This window comes from Rhododendron vialii, chromosome 11a, assembly GCF_030253575.1.
Source record: "Rhododendron vialii isolate Sample 1 chromosome 11a, ASM3025357v1".
NCBI lineage: Eukaryota > Viridiplantae > Streptophyta > Magnoliopsida > Ericales > Ericaceae > Rhododendron > Rhododendron vialii.
Window position 1 is genome coordinate 38,519,458 of NC_080567.1, and position 21,443 is coordinate 38,540,900.

General features: G+C 38.1%; 2 protein-coding genes and 1 long non-coding RNA gene across 3 annotated transcripts; all 3 read left to right on the forward strand.

The window, feature by feature from the left end:
* Positions 1–393: 393 nt before the first annotated feature.
* On the forward strand, positions 394–3,566 carry LOC131308531 (uncharacterized). The gene is made up of 2 exons (XR_009194463.1): positions 394–868; positions 3,264–3,566. It is a non-coding gene; the product is annotated as an uncharacterized LOC131308531 (long non-coding RNA).
* A 5,104-nt stretch (positions 3,567–8,670) lies between these two features.
* LOC131308179 (uncharacterized) lies at positions 8,671–14,184 on the forward strand. Its single transcript, XM_058335011.1, has 3 exons — positions 8,671–9,921; positions 12,595–12,940; positions 13,809–14,184. The coding sequence occupies exons 1-3, from the start codon at positions 8,897–8,899 to the stop codon at positions 14,070–14,072; spliced, it is 1,635 nt and encodes a 544-aa protein (XP_058190994.1). The 5' UTR covers positions 8,671–8,896; the 3' UTR covers positions 14,073–14,184.
* A 1,799-nt stretch (positions 14,185–15,983) lies between these two features.
* On the forward strand, positions 15,984–17,454 carry LOC131307654 (actin-depolymerizing factor 5-like). Its single transcript, XM_058334276.1, has 3 exons — positions 15,984–16,139; positions 16,357–16,616; positions 17,124–17,454. Exons 1-3 carry the CDS (start codon positions 16,119–16,121, stop codon positions 17,272–17,274), a joined length of 432 nt encoding a protein of 143 aa, XP_058190259.1. The 5' UTR covers positions 15,984–16,118; the 3' UTR covers positions 17,275–17,454.
* The last annotated feature ends 3,989 nt before the right edge of the window (positions 17,455–21,443 follow it).

A 21,443-nucleotide genomic window follows, 5' to 3' on the forward strand; every position in this document is an offset into this window, starting at 1 on the left:
CCAGCAAAACAATTCTGATCTGACAGAACAGCAGCAACAAAGGCTCCACCATGACAAGCAGCAACTAGCAGTTGTAATTCAGAGGATATCTAGGGACATGCCCCCTAGGAAAGCTTAAACCACCCAAGGGACAACCCCCACGGGTAGGTACAAGACAGAGGGATATACCCCCAAGCTCACAAGCACATGAACATCATAGAACAAATGCTTACCAATGAAACTAAATGAAATTAGTCATGGTCCAGTAAGTTTATTACAGAACAGAGTCAATCAAACAAACACACAGATATACAATGCCCTTGGTATGTTCTTTGTTCTGTAGTCCACAGCTGTCCGGCAACATGCTGTCCAGCAATCTGCTGCTATCCTGCTACTGTTATGCTGCATTTTCTGTCTAACTTTGGTATTTTGTTGCTTTGAACCCTGCTTTGGATGCTGCTGTTCTGTCTAGCAACTGTAAAGTTCTGTCCATTACTTCCATGTCATTTTTGTAATGCTTAGGAGTCCAAACACTTTTCTTACTGCTGCTACTGTCCAGTTCAGTTGCTGCCAATCACCCTCTTTTGCATGTGTTTCCCTCCCATCTATTAGATGGACTTAAAACATGTGGTGTTTGATATGGTGTTTGTTATGGCTCAATCTGTCCATTTTTCATTTAGCCCTTGGCTTAGATCCTTGTAGCCACTTGGCTTATTTTCTGTTAGTTTACAGGTGCACCTTCAGCAAAGCGGCGGCGTGTGCGAGGGCCAACACGTGGAAAAAGAATTAGAAGGATAATTGCTGAGAATAAAGGGGAGAGGATCTCAGCTTATGTGACGCCGGAAATCTATGGTACATGGGAGCAGGGTGATGGTGGCTCAAATATATGGTACGTAGTTTGAGAATATCTCTTTTAGAATTTACTTTGATGCTAAGTAGGAAATCTGGACTGCATTTTTTCTTGCTGCTTCTGTTTTTTTGGTGTATTGCGATTGGAATGCTTAAAAAAGGTTGAAGCTGGTTGGGTGTTGGTTCCACAACAGTCATTGGATTGCATTCATAAAGCTAGGAAACCAGTTTTGTGACTGCCATGGACCGAATATGCTAGGGAAGAACTTCAAACTTTTTTCATTCATTCATTCATTCATTCATATAAAACCACATTACAGATGGGTGTTTGGCATTTGGAGTGCATGTGCTTCTCATGGCAATGCTAGGAATATGCTTAATTTCATGTGTCCTTTGTTTTTGCCGAATCTGATATCTCTATTAAAAGGGTAGAGGAAGAAGGATTGAAAAGAATTAGAGTTTGGCTATTGATTTTAAGGAAAGTCTGTATTTTGGTTTGATTATGCAAAAAAAATGGAAGTGATGCATATCTCTTTCCTGTTTTGAGAAATAATACAACCATGGATATCTGAATGTGTAGTTTAGGTTCTGATTAGGTCATGGGATATGAGTTTTACTTCAGAAAAATTCGATTAGCTTATGGCTGGGTATACAAGTTAGAGTTCGAACATAAACGAATTTTCCCGGTTCTTGATGAATTTTTATAACCAACTTTCCGACCTTGAAATTTTTCAATATTTTTATAAGAGATGCCTCTATATGTCTAATTTATTGTGTAAAATCTGTAGAACTGAATTTAAAACGTGGAAGGAATTAAAAATCATATACTGAACTGCTGTTGCGAAACTCTCAAAGCTGACAGCACTGTCGCACTTCACGGAAACGGCTATAACTCTGCCTAGAAAACTCGAAATCACATTCCGCTTTCTTTGTTGGAAACTAGACACATAGAGCTTCAACTATATGTAAGCCATGTGCCTTAGTTGTGCCTGACTAATAACAGATTTCAGTTTGAAGTTGGCCTAAAATCTGTTTTTTGGAAATCACTGAGTTTTTGGTCTAGTCGGTACCTGTTTAAAAATACTTCCCAAGGTCAGGAAATGCATTCATTTTGATATGATCTTCATATGTCCTGGGTTTGTGGTAAAAATCTTATGGAGAACATGGACCAATAGTCTGGTCGTCTTGCGATTTCCTTATTCTTTTGCAATAGCCAACATGTGTTCTTTCACAAGAGTAGTATTTATCCTACTAGACTGAAGCGTTTATTTTCCACTTGGTGATTCATTGCAGAAGTTCATTAGCTAAGTTCTTATACTTGGTCAATTGTGCATCTTCCATTATTGTTTCCGTGGTCTAAAACTTGTACATTTGGATAAGTCAAATAGACCTTCATTTCGCTGGAAAAAGGAAAAGCATACCTGCTCCATTCCATTTTTGTTCACTAGGACTTGGTGATTTGTTGCCCAAGTTCATTAACTAAGTTCTTAGACTAGGTTAATTATGCATCTTCCATTACAGTTTCAGTGTCTTTTTTAACACACTTGCACTCAGAAAAATGGGAACTTTATCAAACAAGTCTCTATTACACTGGGAAAAGCATACCTACTCCATTCCATATGTATGTAAATTTAAGTTGCTTGGCACATGTTATGGTCATGACATGCATTATGGAAAAAGTATGGTAATATGTGACGTTGATGCCTTTGTTGTCTATTTTCACTGCGTCCATTTTGTCATTTTAAATTGGTACTATGGATATGCGAATCAGATCATGATGCTACTTCTTTATTCTTATACATATTGCCTGCCTTGCAAATTTGCAATGTAAGTTATGTAACTATAAAAAATTATTTATGGATCTTGCGAAGTTACATGCTACGAATTTACATGCTATTAATTTTAGGACAATCCATTCTTACTTTTCTTACTTCAGTGATCATTTTTCTTAGAGGTTCCCAGTCACACTTTACATGGTAGTTTTTTAAAAATGGGTTATCTTTGGTTATTCGCTTTGCTTGTACAACACCCGATAAAGATAGCTCTTGTTCAAAGCATAAAAACCTAGGGATAAAATCCACTGGTTTCCAATTATTTGGTGTGAACATGAGTTCCCATATGGATTCTAATTTCTATAGCTCTGCTGCTGGGGTAAATTAAGCACAAGGGATATGACTATATCATGCTGCTGGGATACAGACCCTAAGCTGAGGAGTTTCTATCTTGGGATGTTGTCTATATTATGTTTCCATTTTTTAATGCTGCTTGTTGTGAGACGGGTCAGCTTTTTATGCATTAAGAGGCACAAAATGTCAAGATAATTTTCCGTTTTGGCTTTTACTTAGTATCTACCTATGTTCATGCTTTAAAGCAATGGGATACACTAGTTCATAAATACTAATGGGGGATTGTTTTTTTCTATTCTTTTTGTACAGATTGACGCTTAACGGAGTATCCTGCAGTTCTACTTTTGGTTATTGACTATGAAGATCAAAGTTGGATTTTGGTTGCGAACGTGCAAATGTTTTTGGGTTATCCAATTGTTGAGGTTGAACTTTTTAGTATTTTGCAATCTAGGAGTTTTGATACATTTTGTTATTGAGCTTGGATTTTTTTTTTTAATTTCCCCCTCATGGTGACATGTCGTTATTTTACGTTTTAGGAATTTGGATAAAAGTTGTTTTCTAATTACTTGGTGGACATCTCTATTTATGAAAGTTTGGATTTATTTTTTGGAATTTTATTTTTTATTAAATACATTATGTTGCAATTTTGTGGATGAAAATAAATTTTACAGGGCCGCTCAAATTTACAAGGAATGAATGGAGAAAAAATTTGTAGAAAATTATGGGATATTGACCAATTTGTACGGACAATAAGTACATTACCCGACTACCAGTTGGTCGCCAATAGGGTATTTATTTGTTGAATTGCACACACAATTCCCGACTAACAATTTAGTCGGCAAATAGGGTATTTATTTGTTGAATTGCACACAATTCCCGACTAAGAATTTAGTCGGCAAATATGTAAACATTCCCCGACTAAATAATTAGTCGGCCAATAGGTACCATATTCTCCGACTAAACATTAGTCGGCAAAATATGTACACATTTCCCGACTAAATAATTAGTCGGCCAATATGGTAAACATTCCCCGACTAACCATTAGTCGGCAAATATGATATATTTAGCCGACTAAACTTTTTTTAGTCGGCAACAACCTTTGCCGACCTTCTTCCACCGACTAATGTGCCGACCAAAATTTTTAGTCGGGGAAGTCTTTTGCCGACTAAAATTCGTACCATTGCCGACTAAACCATTAGTCGGGAATGGTGTTTTTTCTTGTAGTGGTGGCAGCAGTCGCCATGACAAAAATTTTAGAAAATGCAATTATTATATGTGAAATTTTTTTTAATTCTTAACTTATATAGTTTCGCCACTGTTAATTTTTTTTTCTTATTTTTTATTACTCCATCTGTCCCAAAATGTGATATAAAAATAATACAATTTTTGCAAGAAAATTTTAAATTTTCAACAATTCACTAAATATCGATGAATTCTTTTAATTTATGAAAAAAGTTTGAATTTTTTTATTGAAAGAAATGTATTATTTTTTAGTTCTCATTTTGCGAACCCGACAAACATTTTGGAACGTAGGTGGTATATACTAGTCATAAATCTTCCTTTTCTTTTTTTCAAGAAAGGAGACCCAAAAAAGTATTCCAAAACTAAATTCAATGAGCTAAAGTGAAATAATATAAATGATGGTGTAATTAAGAAAAAAAAAACTCCACACTCCAACCCTAAAATAACTTAACCTAAAAAATTAAGGAAAATTAATTATAATGCCACTCCCCAAATTTATAATGCCACTCCCAAAAGGGAGTGCGATTATCAATTTAGAAAATCCATATAAGGATCTGGAGAGTGACATTATAAATTGGGGGAGTGACATTATCAATGTCCAAAATTAAAGTTAGTCTTTTTTTTTTGTACTCCATGTGCAAATGACTATTAATATTGCAATGCATCTTTTTATTTTTTTAGTATACGTTTTGTCACTGCTAGGATAAAATCCTTGTTCTGCCCTTATTACTTACCCTCGTAGTGTCTATTAACAAGAGCAGATATGTGGGAACACCACCTTCAATAGGAATTTGAGTACCATTTCCGTTTTGACTTTTTTTCACCACATTGAGTTTGTTTTGTGTTTAATGCACTCCTGTGTGACTAAGCTAATTAAATTTCATGTGACAACTATAGAAAAGTCATATTCGATCATATAGCCTTCACCGATTCTTTAAACATTAATAAACAAATTAGGAAAAAAATCAGCGCACCAACAACCAATGCATGTTTTCAATTCATCTATAATCATATGTTTGGCCAAATCATCCAACACGCTTATCCAAAAATTATTTTATTTTGGTCATTTGGGTATTTTTTTTCTTTCTTCAATCTCTCTGCAACTTTTTTTAATCGCCTGGAGTTATTTGTCAAGAGTTTTTAAAATTTTAATAAGTGTCTCAATTAGTTCTTGATTTACATGTGTACCCCTTTGAGTCAACAAAGCGTAACAAAATGCCCCGTGCATCAATTTAGGAGTTTTTTGGGAGCTAAAAATGTGACAAAGCTTCTAATTAGAAGAGAAGACACCAAAAAGGCTCCTTTCTATATAAGAGAAGACTAGAGGCCGGGTACACGAAATACGTGTGCAAATCGAATTTTAATAGAAAACATGCATAATAGTTTCCCGCTTTGTTTGTTTGATTGAATTTTAACAAAAAAAATATAAAATTCAATTTGCACAGGCATTGCATGTGTCCCAACCTCTAATAGGATATAATGGAAAGGATGAGTACCTTCGGGTTCTTCCTTCTCAGCCTAGACTTGAAAACGATGACAGTCAAATCAAACCAATGGTCCCAGTGAGATTTTTATAATAAGTGCATGGATGCAATAGTCTGACTATATTGGTCTAACGTATAGAATCGAGCACATACATCTTATGGGAGGGATATGGGTACCGAGTTATGTGGGATCCATAAATGCTTTCTTTCTCTTTTTCTCATTGAATTCGCAAACCAAACAGGGCCTTACAGAATTTTCTAATGGTTTTTTTTTTGCGAAAATGACGGTTCAGGATGTGTTTTGATAATTAATACCCTCCAAGGACATGCTAAGAACAATTGTTAATGCTGAAAACGTCCTTGGCGAGTATTAATTATCAAAACATGCCATTGGCCGTCATTTTCCTTCTTTTTTTAAAAATTTTCTGGGAACATAACTGGGCCAATGCCCTTAACAGGAACCTTGGGATCGTACACTGCCTTGTAAGTACAAACAAACAACTAGTCTGGCAATGGGAAAGTGTTGGGCTTATTAGGTTGAATCGACGAGACTGGGCGGGCCTTTGTTAAATGGGCCACTTTGGGCTTAGCTCTCGGGGTGCGGGCTCACTTTACAGCCCAATGACTGATAACATGGTCCGCTTGTGAAGGGGAGGGGCAAAAAGTGAGTTTCAATCAAATTATAAAGTAGACCAAAATAAAAAATAAAATAAAATTGTAAAGGTTCAAATTCAAATTTATCCCCCAAAAAATAAAAATCCAAACATGTTGGTAGACTTTATTCCACATCACTTATCTAAAGTACCCAAACTTGGTTAATATGGTCTAGAGGTTACTCCACCTATTGCTAATTAGTTTTAGGTTGGAACCCTTCAAGAAATCTAAGATGATATGACGGTTATGTCTTGGACGTCCTCACCTCGCGCGATCAAGTATTCGTTGCCCAAGGGTAATTGCCTCATCTCATCAATTCATTCCTCCACGTGCATCCGAGTTGCATGAGAGAAAAAATATTAGACTTTATCCATCAACGTTCATTACCTAAGGCATCTAAACTTTATTAATATAATTTAGAGGTTACCGCACTTATTGTCAATTAGTCTAAGGTTGAAAATCCTTCACGAAATCTAACACACTTTATGATGCCTTTCCAGTAGCAAATCTCATTTTACCAAACACAAAACTTCTCTTTCTTGATGCATCTATTGGAGTACTTCAGAATGCCACGTGTTTGTGATACTGAATATATAACTGTAAAAAATGTGGTTACCTAATCAAACTCGAAATTAAAGAAAGAAGGCAGTTTGACCTCCTGATAGGCTGCTAGCATAAAACAAATTAAAGCTCAATCACGAAATGGGGGACACCTGCTGTCCGTCCCTGGGTTAATCTATCACAAAGAGGTCACATGAAGGCTTAAACGCAAAGAGCACAGTAGCACACACATGACTTCCTGTTTGCATAAAAGAAAGGCCTAACCATGGGGTCGAGCCCTAAAAAGCTAGATCACATCACATGGCCCCAATCACCGGTTGTTGCTTCCGAGTTCTGACTTTACTAATAAGTTAAAACTGAACGGTTCCGATACTGAATGAGCATGCCCTCGTCGAGGGTGAACAAAATTGCTCTTGTAGTAGTAAAATTTGTTAACTGAGCTATTACTGATCTTAGTGGCTTGACATTGAATTTACTTATTACTGGAGATGGCCTAAGGTTCTTTCTACTGAGCTAACCTCAAAGTTAGCAGGCCTCTTTTAATAGTAGCATGCATCTTCAAGCTTATGATAGCTAAAATGACACACGCTTAAGTCAAAATTTGACATGCTATACTATTACTATAATAAATGGCCTTATCAACTTTCCTCCAACGTACCACCATTTCTTCACTTTCTTTCTAATTTGTCTAATGCAAATGGTACGTCGAATCCTATCAAGAGAGAAGAGGGAATAATCTTGTCAAAATCTGATAGATAAACAACCCTAATGTCATTTATTTGTCATCTTCAAAACCATTCCTTTAACCATGCATTTTCTTTTTGTCTTACGGTAAGGGATGTCTAAGCTAACTTACGCGTACCTCGACTCTAATTCTCTTCCCATTCCGATCAAAGCAAACCATTCTCGCCGGAAATACGAGTTCATAATAAATTACTTTCTTGAAACCGGACCCTAAAAATCGAATGCGATAAATTGTATGACAGAATCTACGTGTGAATGGTGGTAAATTTCCTCCTTACAGAGGCGGTTTGGTCAATGGAGTTACCCTTCCAAATGAGTAATTATTTCATGTTTGCGGCGGTATATATCTTAAACTCTTTTCTAGCACAAATTTGTATGAGTTTCACATACTTTGTTGTAAGAATCACACAAATGTATGGTAGAGAAAGAGCTTGAGACATTGATCACATGGTGATATCCAGGGCACCAAATAATATTCCCTTCCAAACACCCTCTCTTATTTGGGTTTTGAGAGAAATTTTTAAAAAATACTAGTAATGAATAGTAAAAAATAGATAAAGAAAACTTGCTCAAGGGTTTTTTGAGGCAAAAAAAACCAGAAAGACTACGGCCACCGAAGGAAAAAAGCGGTGGCCGGCCACCGAACGCCCTTTGGGGCCCACTCCGGGCCCCTCACAGATGATCCGATCCATTCAATAATTTAAAAAAAAAAACCGAGTGGATCACTCAAGAAATCAGCTCGATCCGATATGTGTAGGTACTCGGATCAAGCTTCTCATCTTTGGAAAATCGAAAAAATGGTTTTTCCGATTTTCCAAAGATGAGAAGCTTGATCCGAGTACCTACACATATCGGATTGAGCTGATTTCTTATGTGACCCACTCAGTTTTTTTTTTTAAATTATTGAACGGATCGGATCATTCGTGCGGGGGCCTGAAGTGCGCCGTCACGGCATTCGGTGGTCGGCCACCGCTTTTTTCCTTCGGTGGCCGTAGTCTTTCTCAAAAAAAACGAACAAGCATGGTGTGGCGGACTGGATAATTTTCTCCACGTGTAAGCCGGCTTTCCATTTTCTCTTTCTCGTTTCCTTTTCGTCGACTTCCGAATAACCAAACATCATCATCTTCATCTCCACGATAATCATCTTCTTCCTCACAGGAGACAGCTCATTTCATCAGTCAATCGTATGACTCCCACGCTCATCTCTAAACAACTCCAACACTTCTCTCTCTCTCTCTCTCTACTATCTCTCTCTGAATGGGTAGCACCGAAGACCAACCCCCTAACCCCTACACCCTCCCGGACCCCTCCTCAACCCAACCCCTCCTCTCCAAACCCTACCCACCATCCCTAACCCACGAACCCGTCGCCCTCCTCTCCGATCCAGACCCAGACCAATCCAATTACCTCCAGATCTCCTACCACTCCGGCCCGAGGCCCATCAAAGACCTCCCCTTCCTAATCCTCTTCGCCCTCTTCCTCCTCTCCACCTTCGCCTTCGGCATCTTCGCCTCCGTCAACCGAAACCCTGACTCCTCCTACGCCTCCTCCTACGTCTACGACTCCAATTCCACCTCTTGCGTCATAGACTCCTCTCTCTCCACAAATCACCTATCTTTGAACTCCTCTCTGTCAACCAGTTTGATCTGGACGCTCGTGATCACGTTAATTATCAGCGTGCCCTTTGTACTATCCGTTCTTTTGTTACTCAAGCATTTCACCAAACAGGTTGTGTACATCTCGCTTCCCTTTTTCATCATCGTACCGATACTAATAAACGTGTACTGGTTCGTTGCCTGTACTGTTGACTCTTCTTGTAGCGATTTGTTTCCGTTGGTGTATAGAATTTTGGTTCTGGTGTTTGTGTTTTTGGTAATTGGGGTGGTTGTGTGGATAGTTGTGGTGAATTGGCACCGGATAGAATTGACTGTTAACATTATTGGGGTTGCGTCTCATGCCTTGTGGCGGAACTTGGGTTTGTTTGGGGTTCTTCCAGCTTTGACTTTGGGGTTGGTTGTTTATTACGTTCCCATTGTTGTGTTTTTGGTGTTTGCGAACGAGAATGGGGAGATTGTGGTTCGGTATAAGAGCGAAGAGTATTATTGTGCTTGGAAGCAAGATAGTTGGGTTCCCGCATACTATGCGCTGGGAATTCTTACGATGTTGTGGTCTGCCGCAGCAATGGTGGAAGCGCAGGTTTATGTGACTAGTGGGACTATTGCACAGTGGTACTTTTCCAAGGATGATTCGGGTCCAAGGCGGAGTATACGGAATTCTCTAAGGTAATTTCCTGCCGACGTTAGCTTCGTTTGTTGCTTGCACCATTCTTTTATGGAGTTTGTTTCATTTGCAGAGAAGTTGGTATTAATTTTCTTTTGATGCGTGATAGTTTTGGTTAGTACGCTACCATGTTTAAAATTTTGCATATGAGTGAAAGACGTTTAACTTGGATCCAGTGTGGGAATAATCTGTCCCCATTGCCCCTTATGCTGGATGTTATCATCTTAGTCAGTGCCTGAATCGGCATCAAAGGGCTCACCCTATTACCCTTACTAGACTCAAAAGACTTTCCAGCACGGTTTGCTGGGCGTAATGACTATCAATAGAAGCATTCTAGCCTCTCTTTTTTTAGAGAGAAACGATTCCCTCGTCTGAGAACCGCCATTCACGCACTATTCCTCCCCACTAAAAAGAGCGATTGAGAATCTCGAGAACCTAAAAAAAAATGCAGAAGTGAGCGTACCCCAAGGAAATCAATACAATAAGACAGACCGACCTTTGAACTCTTTGTCTCTACCCCCGTAGTCTCCCGAAGATCTATTAAGGCTAGTAGCTTGACCCCCAATAAAATGTTGCTTTCAAAAGTTATGGAGGTTATTTTGAAATCCATTATGTAATAGTGACAAGTTATATCTATGTGCATAGGTACAACGGGAGCTAAATAGAATGCAATCTAGCTGTAAGTCAAAAGTAAAAGCAGGGGAAAAGAATCATGGTGCATTGTTAGCATTGAGCATGTTGTGAGATTATTATTAAGTGATCTCAAATAAAAAAGGGAGACACAAAGTGACACTGTATGTGAAAATTGGAGGAGAGGGTGAATTTTGTATGTGTTGGGTCCATTGTTGGTCATGCATACCTATGTAGCTTGCAGAAATCTCTTTCAGCAAACGGTCAATAATCAAATGAGAAAAGATCTAGGAATCACGTCTGCCTTAGCCTAGCTGAAGGAGGATGCCAATGTGGATGACTGGTCAATGGCATTAATGATAAATTTGACGTTGCACCAACAGAGAGTCAAACGGAAGTTGAACTATATGGTCTGTCTTGTGTGAGAATTGAGATAGTCCATGAGTGCATTAGCAAGAAGTGTTATGATTCAAATAAGAGGTGGTGAAAGATCTACAGGAAGGGCAGGGCGATTTGTTTGGGTTTGTCTTGCTACAAAAGAGAAAAACCAAGGGAAACAATTGTAACATTGTGTGTTTGCATGTGCTAAGATGAATAAGTCTTTGTGGAGTTGAGTGGTGTATAGAATTAATAGATTTTTGGCTAATCTTATATGATTTTCTTTCTAAGCTCCGTGGAGCCAATATATGGAGTAGAAATATGTTTGGGGTGATATCAGCTGCTTCGAAACACGTCTATCCGTTGGTAGTTGTTGCTCCAGGATCATGGAGATGCAATGGTTAATACCCACACTTCTTTTGATACCTAAATATATTACTTGATATGCTACTAGAATTGGTAGTAAGGTTTATAAGGAAGTGGTTTTAAATGCCCAAATAACTTGTATTCTCTGGCTCAAGGAAATATGCAATCATTCGTTGTGGCTATGAGATACACCCATAAACCATTTCACATGCATACTATCAAAATATTGACTTTTCACTTGGTCGATCTCGGATTGTCTTAGAAATTGAAAATTTAAGTTAGTAGTAATTTGAAAACCTATTTCTGAAATCAAACCTTTTTAGGTGAGAGCATTGGTTGAGTTCGTGTCAACCTGATTTTAAGAGTTCAGTTGATCCATTCTTAGTGGAGCTGTTTGTCAGTCACTGCATGACCTCCAAACCTTATTTAAGGAGTCAAGGTTTCAAACAATTCTCATATCCATTGGTGGATGTAAGGACATAGATTATTGAAAACTAATTTGTTAAACTTGTCCTCAATGCAAGATCAAATGAATGAAAGTATTTTCCTTCTTTGGGTCTGAATGTACGGAGAAGAACAAAGCAATGGTGAGATGTGGCTGCACCAACTCATGATCCTTGGTGCATGCAGAATCAAATGAATAAAAGCCATTTCCTTGTTGGGGTCTGATTGCAAGGAGAAGAACAAAATCAATTTCCTTGTTTGATGGAGACACTTTCTTGACCTCCAACAGCTAGAAACAAAGATATATTGCTGGTAAATTTAGACAATTAAAGGACCATCAGTTTTGATTGTCCAAGGAATAATTGTCCGTCAATTGAAGTTAACCCCACAACTCCGACATGTCAGTGTAGTTGAAGAAACTTCAAGGAGCTCCCTATTAGAGGTGGCAACCTAGGGAGAGGTTCATGTATAAGTTATGAACATGAAACATACAGTCTCTCAACTGGAAATTGAACCCTACCCAGTCCTATGTGGGACTTTCAAGTGATGCTACTCAAGTTTTTTTCCGCCCATTTCATACTTTCTCTGAAGTTTTAACAATATCTCGACTCTCGAGGCCATTTCTCAAAGTCAAACTAATGACATCACAACTACTTGTCCCTTAAACTTGTTTGCAGTAAATCTGGTATTCTGGTTGATTATAATATTTGTAAGGACGTCCTCATCCATCTCGGTTGTTTCTTTACCAGATATAAATTGTGGAGTTTTTTTTATGCAGATATCCTTGTACTTTCATGTTGTTTTTTCAATGCAACTGTCATTCTCACTATCTGTATTGTGTTTGTCCACACTTGCAGAAATGCCTTCGGCCCCTCCTCTGGAACAGTATGTTTATCTGGATTACTTATTTGTGTTGTTCGTTTGGTGCGTGCTATGGTTGATAGTGCAAGACAAGAAGGTGCATCAGGGATGGTGAACCTCGTACTGCAGTGCTGTGTTAATGCCCTTTTGGCAGCTTTCGATTTCCTCAATAAGTTCACCATCAACTTTGCGGCTATAACTGGTGAAGCGTATTGCACTTCTGCAAGGATGGCATACGAACTTCTGAAGAGGAATCTTCTCTCAGCTGTTTTCGTGGAGACTATCTCCACTCGGTTACTTGCTGGAATTGCTTTTGTATTCTCTGCAATTTATGCAGTTGTGGTGAGTAGTACTTTCCTTCCATCGTTTTGCCTCCAAGTTACTGTTTTGACTGTAGCCTACATTGCATCCTTGTTAGTAGGCCGACCATGGGTGGATTTGGAAAATAAAAAATACAGTACAAAAATTGTAGGGCTATTTGGTGAGGCAGTACATGATACATCGTTATGTATTTGGTCCTTGATGCTTTGTTTTACGGGGGTTGCTTCTTTTTGTTGTTGGAAAACAACAGTCGTATGCCCAGGTAGTACTATAAATGGGTCTCTGGAAGGGGTAGAATGGGTAAAAACTAACCTTTGGCAGTAGTTGCATAAAGTGGCTATCACACTGAACACATAACCTGGGGATTGGTGGGCTGAGTATTTTTTTTTATCACTAACCAGTTGTCCTCCCTGATACCACCGATGGTGGTAGCCTCGTTGGTTGGGCCTCCCCCTTTCCGTAGGCAAGACTTGGTTTCGAGTCTTGCAACTGGCATGGGATTGGGGACTTTGTGCTCCCACCAACGTGTACCTAGGTGGTGCCGTGGTGACGGCCTGTTCTCACGGACAGTAGTTATGGCTCAACCGGACATTCCATTGGCGGGTAGGGAGCCTCTACAGTCACGCCCAAGGGGAGTTGCTACACTGGTCGGCCCCTCCCACCCTTTCGGCCCCTCCCACCCTTTTAGATTATCAAAAAAAAAAAAAGAGTTGTCCTCCCTGATTAAATCAAAAGGAAGCATGGTAGGAAAAGAAGCAAGTGACCTCATGATATCTGTCTTGTTTATGTTACCTCCTCGGCTATAAATGTCCCAGTCTCCATGAAAATCGTCTAATTTCGCTAGTGTTTAAACTGGACGAATGCCCTTAAATTCTGTTTCTGACTGCAGGTTTGTGCAATACTAAACTCCGTCAGTGATCTAGGGGCAGACTCGTACTTTGTGGCTGCAATGGCATGGGTGCTGCTGCTTGTGGTGCTTGGATACTTTGTGCATGTTCTGGACAATGTTATTGATACTGTGTATGTGTGCTATGCCATAGACAGGGACAGGGGGGAGGTGAGTAAACAGGAAGTTCATGAAGTTTACGTTCATCTCCCCATCAGTAGGACCCATAGACAGTCTCTTATTCCCAGAACTCCACTCAGTGCATAACCATCCCTTAAATTTAATTTGTCTTGTGTTCTGCTTGTAATTTTGTATTCTTTGTTGCCTTGTACAATAGAGGGATTTTTTTGCAATAAAATGAGGAAAATTTAGACTGAAAGTTTGCATCACCTTGTAGCAAAAGGTTTCAAGATTTGGGGAGACCATCTATGGAGCAGTTATAGCTGCTTTTAGCTTTCAACTTGTATTTGATAGGTAGACCTCAGCATCCTCCAAAGTCCAATATAGAGCAAACAGGATGGTGGTTATATTCTATTTGTTCCATTGTTCTGACTGATTTCATCAGATGAATGCATCGCTCTTTGTAACTGTCTTTTTATCACTCATTCTAATGAGAATCTTTACATACATGAGGCAATCAGTTGGTTTGGAACTACATGCATACGTATTACGGTAAAGGGAACCCTCGAGCTTTGGGGAATTGAAACTTGGAATTATACGCACCTAGGATTATTGAGAAGAACAAACCATAAGGAAGCTTTGGCGACAGAACCTATACAGAAGAATGAATATCTTCCTACGGTTTCTACGTGCAATTTGTTCACTTTTTCTGGAACAAAGGAAATGAAGTGAATTTTCTTCACTTATGGCAAGAAGCTTTTGGCCAGTTTTGAGTGGTCCTGTATGCAATATTGGCTTTTACGCAAAGACTATAGAGGAGTGAGAGATGGGTCTGGGTGCGTGCGATCCGAGATGAGATCAGACCAATGTATTCTCTTCGTAGATTTCTGAAAATGGTGTTTTCAGTTGCTATACTGCATTCCTCAAAAAGTAGACATTTACTTCACTGCATTTGCATTATTAAAATAAATAAATAAAAAACTTCATTTCATTTTCTTTTTCCTCTAGTTCCACTTTGCTTTCCCGTTCTTTTTCAAGGTATTCAAGAATTCGATAGGCCTTACACGGAAAGAAGAGAGAAATTTTACACATTTTTTAGTTTGTGTTGTACATGTTTCTAGTGTCTTTTACCTTGCAAGTGTAGTGATACTTTTTTTTTTTGGAAGAGGATACCCATATTTTTGGTGTATGTTACACATATTTCTTGCCTCACGAGTTACACATTTTTATGGCACTAGTTACATAATTTTTGATGAAGTTACGAATGTTATGCATTGTTTTAATTATTTCTGCAATTTTTCATATTAATTATGCATTTTTAAAGCTAGTTACGCATTTTTTTTACTGACTAGAACTGTTGTACCCACTTTTCTTAATGTGGGACATATGCTTCTAATTTTGAAAGAGGGAGAAAATTGGAGCTGTGCATGTGGCAAATTATACATTTTATTGATGTTGTAAGATAAATTATACAAAGAACTTCGCGTTGTCACTTACCGTGGCCCCACATTGCTATCTTCCATTTGGCGATAGATCAACAAAAGCACTACTATAGTAGTCTAGTGCTACTCTGGGTAGGCCTTGAATAACGAGAGTGTTTCTTCTTCTTCTTCTTTTTTTATATGTCTGTGACTCAGCATTAAATTTGATCTCTAGGTCTGTTTTCTGTGATGTCATTTGGCTTTGATTTGAGGGCATGATTCCGCAGCAAAATAGGTATGAACATGAGTGGAACCATGACATCTCGTCAGCGAGCCACAATGTCACAACTAACAAAACACTTCTCCTTGAACCCTCGCACCTTATTTCCCAAATGGGCAGGATGCCAGGATCAATACATGGATAGACACAGAAGCTTCTACGATACTTAAATACATAAATTACAGTTTAATGTAGGGAAAAAAATATTCAGGTTCCTCCTCGACAATCCACACACGTGCTCAGGGAGGCAACAGCTCTCAAGAATCCAAGATACTAGTGGGCAACTGGTGTAGTATATACTCTTACAGATTGAGGGTAATCTGGTCATTTAAACCATGGATATGTCTTATGGTAATTTACACCAATATCAATGGCATTTCCAATTGAGCACATCTCTATATATATTACTACTTCAGCAGTCATACATTCTCCTCCAACAAATCTCAAAAAAGTCCATTGCTCTTCAATTGCAAGTTTGCAACAACAGCCACCATGGCTATGGCTTTCAAAATGGTACGTATCTTCTTATTTCTTCTCTCACACCATTATTCACCCTCTGCTCAAATGGCTCTGTTTTAATTTTTGGGTATGGGTCTGTTTAATTTCTTTCCGATCAAGCTCCTATCTTTTCATCTGTACGGACTGCGTGACAATGTTTTTTTTAATAACTCAGCTGTCCGAACCAACTTACATACGTAGATGTATATCTGATTGGTTATTAAATTAACAGGCGACGACAGGGATGTGGGTGACGGAAGAGTGCAAGAACTCGTTCATGGAGATGAAATGGAAGAAGGTGCACAGGTACATCGTGTTCAAGATTGATGAAGGGTCAAGATTGGTGACCGTCGATAAGGTGGGCGGGCCCGGAGAAGGCTACGACGATCTAGCCGCCTCTCTTCCCAAGGACGATTGCCGATACGCCGTCTTTGATTTCGATTTTGTCACCGTGGACAAGTGCCGGAAATCCAAGATCTTCTTCATCGCATGGTCCGTCTCTTTTCTTTCATCTCCAACCCAAAAACACACAGCACAGCACACCTACGTTTCACATTGGTTTTTTTCAAATGTTGTGTGCGCATATGTGGTAAATTAAGAGTTTTATCCCCTATTTGACTCAAATTTCACTTTGTTACCTATTTTTTTGAATCTTTTGTGAACTTTGATATTCGATTTAGCTCTTATATTTGACATATAATTTGAAAATCTATATATTTGGAAATTGGAGTAAAAATGGAAAATTGGTTGGTAGACACATGTTTGGACATAGATTTGAAAATCGATATGTTTAGAACCATTTCATGCTTGTATCTCATCCCATGTTCATTGTCTAGAACCTGCATGTTCATTGTCTAGAACCTGCATGCATCGGATAATACTAACACATTTGTATCTAAATTTATGTTTGGGGGTCTTTATCCATAGCATTGCTCATTCGAAATGGTGAAACATAAAAGTGTAATACAGTTGATTTGTAACGTGTGTGTTTTTTTTCAGGTCTCCAACAGCATCAAGAATAAGAGCAAAAATGTTATACGCAACATCAAAAGATGGATTGAGGAGGGCCTTAGATGGCATCCACTATGAAGTCCAGGCAACCGACCCTACTGAGATGGGGATTGATGTCATCCAGGAGAGAGCCAACTAGCTTTGAAGATTTTTGCCTTTGTGGATTTGGCTCTCTCTTATTTTACCCTCACAAAACTTGGATTAGTGGGTGCTTTTTCTTCTTGTTGCCTTTCCCCCCCTAGTTTTGTCTGACTTTTGGCACTAATGTAACCTAATCTTCCAATTTTGCTGTAATACTATACTATGATCATGCGAGTAATCCAATGGTAAAGCACCTTTACTGTTTCTCACTTTTATTTCGAAAAAAAAGGGTATCGGCACCTTTTACTTCCAACATAAAGAAAAAGGAGCATGATCCCACTTTTTACTCTTGGATGTTTGGCACCAGCTTTTCTATAGCTTTTCAAAACTAGTTTGTCTTTGTATTGGTATGATGTTTTTTCCATTCAACATTAACAAATTTTAAGCTGATTAAAAGCCTAATCAATTTGACAATTTGGTATAATTATTTGGGGTCAAATATCCCAGATCCATGTACTAAACTCTTTGTTAATTTACACTTGTTCTTTTCTTGAACAACCACACAAAAAAAAAAGGAGTAAAACAAAGCAAGAGAATAATTATGTAAAGATTGTTGGGCGATAAAATGTGGCTGTATTTGGGCCTTATTGTTTCATTGCAAACACCTTCACAACGAGTTAAAATATCCGTGAAAGAAAATGCTTGAGACGCAAATGTTAAACATTCAGATATGAATCTGTCGAGATGTTTGATATGTGTAGGTCCCATGTGCATCGAACGGTTATAGAATAGCACCGCTTGTTGTGGAAAATGACATTGTCAAAGCATTCCGGGAGTCCCCGACTCCCCCCTGCAACTTGTTACGATTCTACGAAGAAAAACAGTATCCATTTGAGTGTGCTAATAAGAAGAAACCTTGCTTTCTAAAGGATAGCTATCGAGCTGCTGGTAACGATAGTGAATCTGGGCCATTAGTTTCTCGTGCTTTGGTTCAGATCGAATTTGTTTCCAACTTTGTAGTACTTACAATCAAATCAGATCCTAATCCATTTGAGACAAGCCCGTGAGTAAGTTGTGCCAGCCTCACATTACTCAAAACCTGCAATGCTAACAATAAACCCCACAAATCCAATATGCTGATAGGATCTGGGACTAAAGTACGAATAAGGGAAAAGTTTCCGGGGATCTCTTCCAAAATCCTGTTGGAAATCTAGCCTTCTAAAATTGAAATTCGACTACATCTCTTCTGAAGAATGTAGCACACAAAATCACTTCTAGGTGCGTTATTGAGCCGCACTCAGAAACATAATATTTGTTTCAACAAGATAGTGGGCACCGAGTTACAGAAAATTTGCATGCAAACAGGAACTAAATAAAGTACTAGTTTTCCCAAACAATCAAAAGATATCCCTCACTAACCTTAGCGAAGACATAAAAAAACACCTAATTTATTTAAACCCAATTTAACTGTTCAATATGCAAAATACTTGATTTCTTTTCTAAAAGGGTTAATTGGCCTAAAGGACATATTTAAAGAGTTTCTCAAGCAATAAGAGCATCTCCAACCCATACTCCATTTCTTCATTTTGGAGAAAAAACATTCTCCAACCCATCCTCTAAAACTCTCCTCCATTTGGGAGGATGAACTTTGATCCTCTAAATATAGAGGATGAAGGAAAAAATAGAGGATCTCCTCAAAATATGTGTTGGAGTTGAGAAATAGAGTGTTAGGTTGGAGTTGAGATAAATAGTATAATCCTCTAAATCTACTTTTCAAATAAAATAGATTAATTTGGTCATCTCAAATAGAGATTTGAAGGGTGTTGGATTGGAGATGCTCTAAGGACATCAAAATATTTTCATTCTAGGGGAAGGACACAAAGGGTTTTTCATCCGCCACATCATCACCGAAGAGTCGACTGTTGACCGACATGACCATCGTTGACCGGCATTGACCAGATACACCGGTCAACGTCGGTCAAAAGATCGTTTTGTCATTTCATGGATCTTAGACTCTAAATATTATCCATTAATGGATTAAACAATGGATGAAAAAGAAAGGAAACTAATTTTCGCGCTCCACTTTTTATTGATGACGCTTTAATTTTAACATGGTAACTTTATGAACAAAGTAGAATGCCATCAGTAAAAAATGAAACGCGAATATCAATTTCCAAAAAAAAAATGTCCTCTAACTCGAATTGGGCCCTTTAATTTGGACCTATGGCCAATTTGCTGTTGAACTGGACCTCCAATTTGGATTTGGAATGGTCAATTTACAGTCTAAACTGACTCCAAAGAGGCCCTCGCGTGCTAGGAGAGAGAGAGACCTTGGCAGGAGTATTAACTATGTGGTGTGCCAGCAAACGGCTTAGACTTGGAAGAGGTCCCACAGCTAGCTGTTTGGCAGAAATTGGTTTACAAACGAAGGGCGGGCGGACTAACGTGGAAGAATATCGGAAGAAGAAGAAAAACTTGGAAGTTTCGTGGGGGCCCCTGAATAGATTGGTCACTGCATGTAAGGACGAAATCAGGATTTTATCCTACCAGTAGCGAAATGTATATTAAAAAAATTTAGTGGTAGAGAGACTATATTAGTTGGGCATAATTTTTATCCCATCCTTGAATGCATGCGATGACGCAAGCACTCAAAGTTCATTTTGTCCGCGTTTGCACCAATGCTGACAGACAAAAGAGGAAAACTTGTTTACAGATTAGTTGTAATCGAGTGTATATGGATTTCAATGTCGGTCGTTCAAAAGTGTTTGAAATTATTTGGATTAAAATTAATCTTTGACAAAAATTAAAAATATATCTCAATCGTTGATTGTCGAAACGGACGGCTGGGATCACTCAGTTTCATAAAAGAACAAAATGGCTCCGTAAATAAGTTTATCTCCATACAAAATATCCATTAAAGAATATATAAATATACTAAGTAAGAACCACCGAGACATTTGTTTCTGTAGAGTAACAAAATTGGTCATGTGTGAATTTAGACAGAAAGGCCCCGTTTGATAACTGGACCATATCTTAGGATTGGACTACCAATCTCAAGTGCTTTCAAAACTCATGTTTGATAACTGGATTATTACTCCGTTGGGATGAGCAGTGAGCTCCATAGGAGGTATTACGAATCCCTCGTGGGACTTGGTATTGATAATCCTATCCCAGGTGGGTTGATCCAAAGAGGCAAAGTTGCCCTCATTTGGTCCTACAATTCTTTTAGGGCTCTTATATGAAAGTTCTAGAGCTAAAAATTAATTATGACCATTTAAGATAAAATGATCAAAAAAATAATATCTTTGCACTGATTTAAACCGATTAAAAATTGGAGTATTAAATTTTTTGAGACCGTTTATATATTAAAAATACGATTAAAAAATTAAGCGATCCAATTTTCAATCCGTTTAAACCGGTGTGAAAATCTTATTTTTTGATCATTTTATTTTAAAGGTTCATAATTATTATTTTTGTCTCTAGAGCTCTCATAATTAAGTATTTTCTCTTTATTTGGTTCTATGATTATCTTAGAGCTTGTACATAAGAGCCCTAAAGTTAAAAATTGATTATGACCCTTTAGGATAAAATAATTAAAAAATAAAATCTTCACACCGGTTCAGGCGGATTGAAAATTAAAGCACTTAATTTTTTAACTATATTTTTAATATATAAACAGTTGATACTGGCTTTGGTTATTTACTTTTTACCCAGTTTGCTTTTGATGCATAATTCATGATATTGTTATCCTTTAGTTTTGCGTAAGGGCAAAAATGAAAATGTATACTATCAATTCAATCTTATCTCATGTGAAACAAACATACAAATTATGAATATCATATTCTTACGAATCCCAACTCATCGTAATACTTTTAACAAACGGGCCAAAGAGTATTGGCAAGTATTCGAAGGGGCATGCACCCAGTCGTTTCGAGAAGACGGCCTAGCTCGCGCTGACAAAACAGCACATTGCAGCCACCACATTACAGGCGGGCAAGTCATAGATACGGGAATCGACTTCGTCCGGCGTTTAATGGTGCTTTGTAGTAACCACTGGAGCATGGCGACTTTTAAAGCAAAGCTAGAAAAGCAAACGTTATTTAGAAGTGCTTACATATTTAAGAGCACCCTCATTAAAATAATTAAAATTAAAAAGTTGTTAAAGTAAATAATATGTGCTCAAAAAAGTGATTACATTGTAATAATTAAACTTAGCAACCTCTTAAC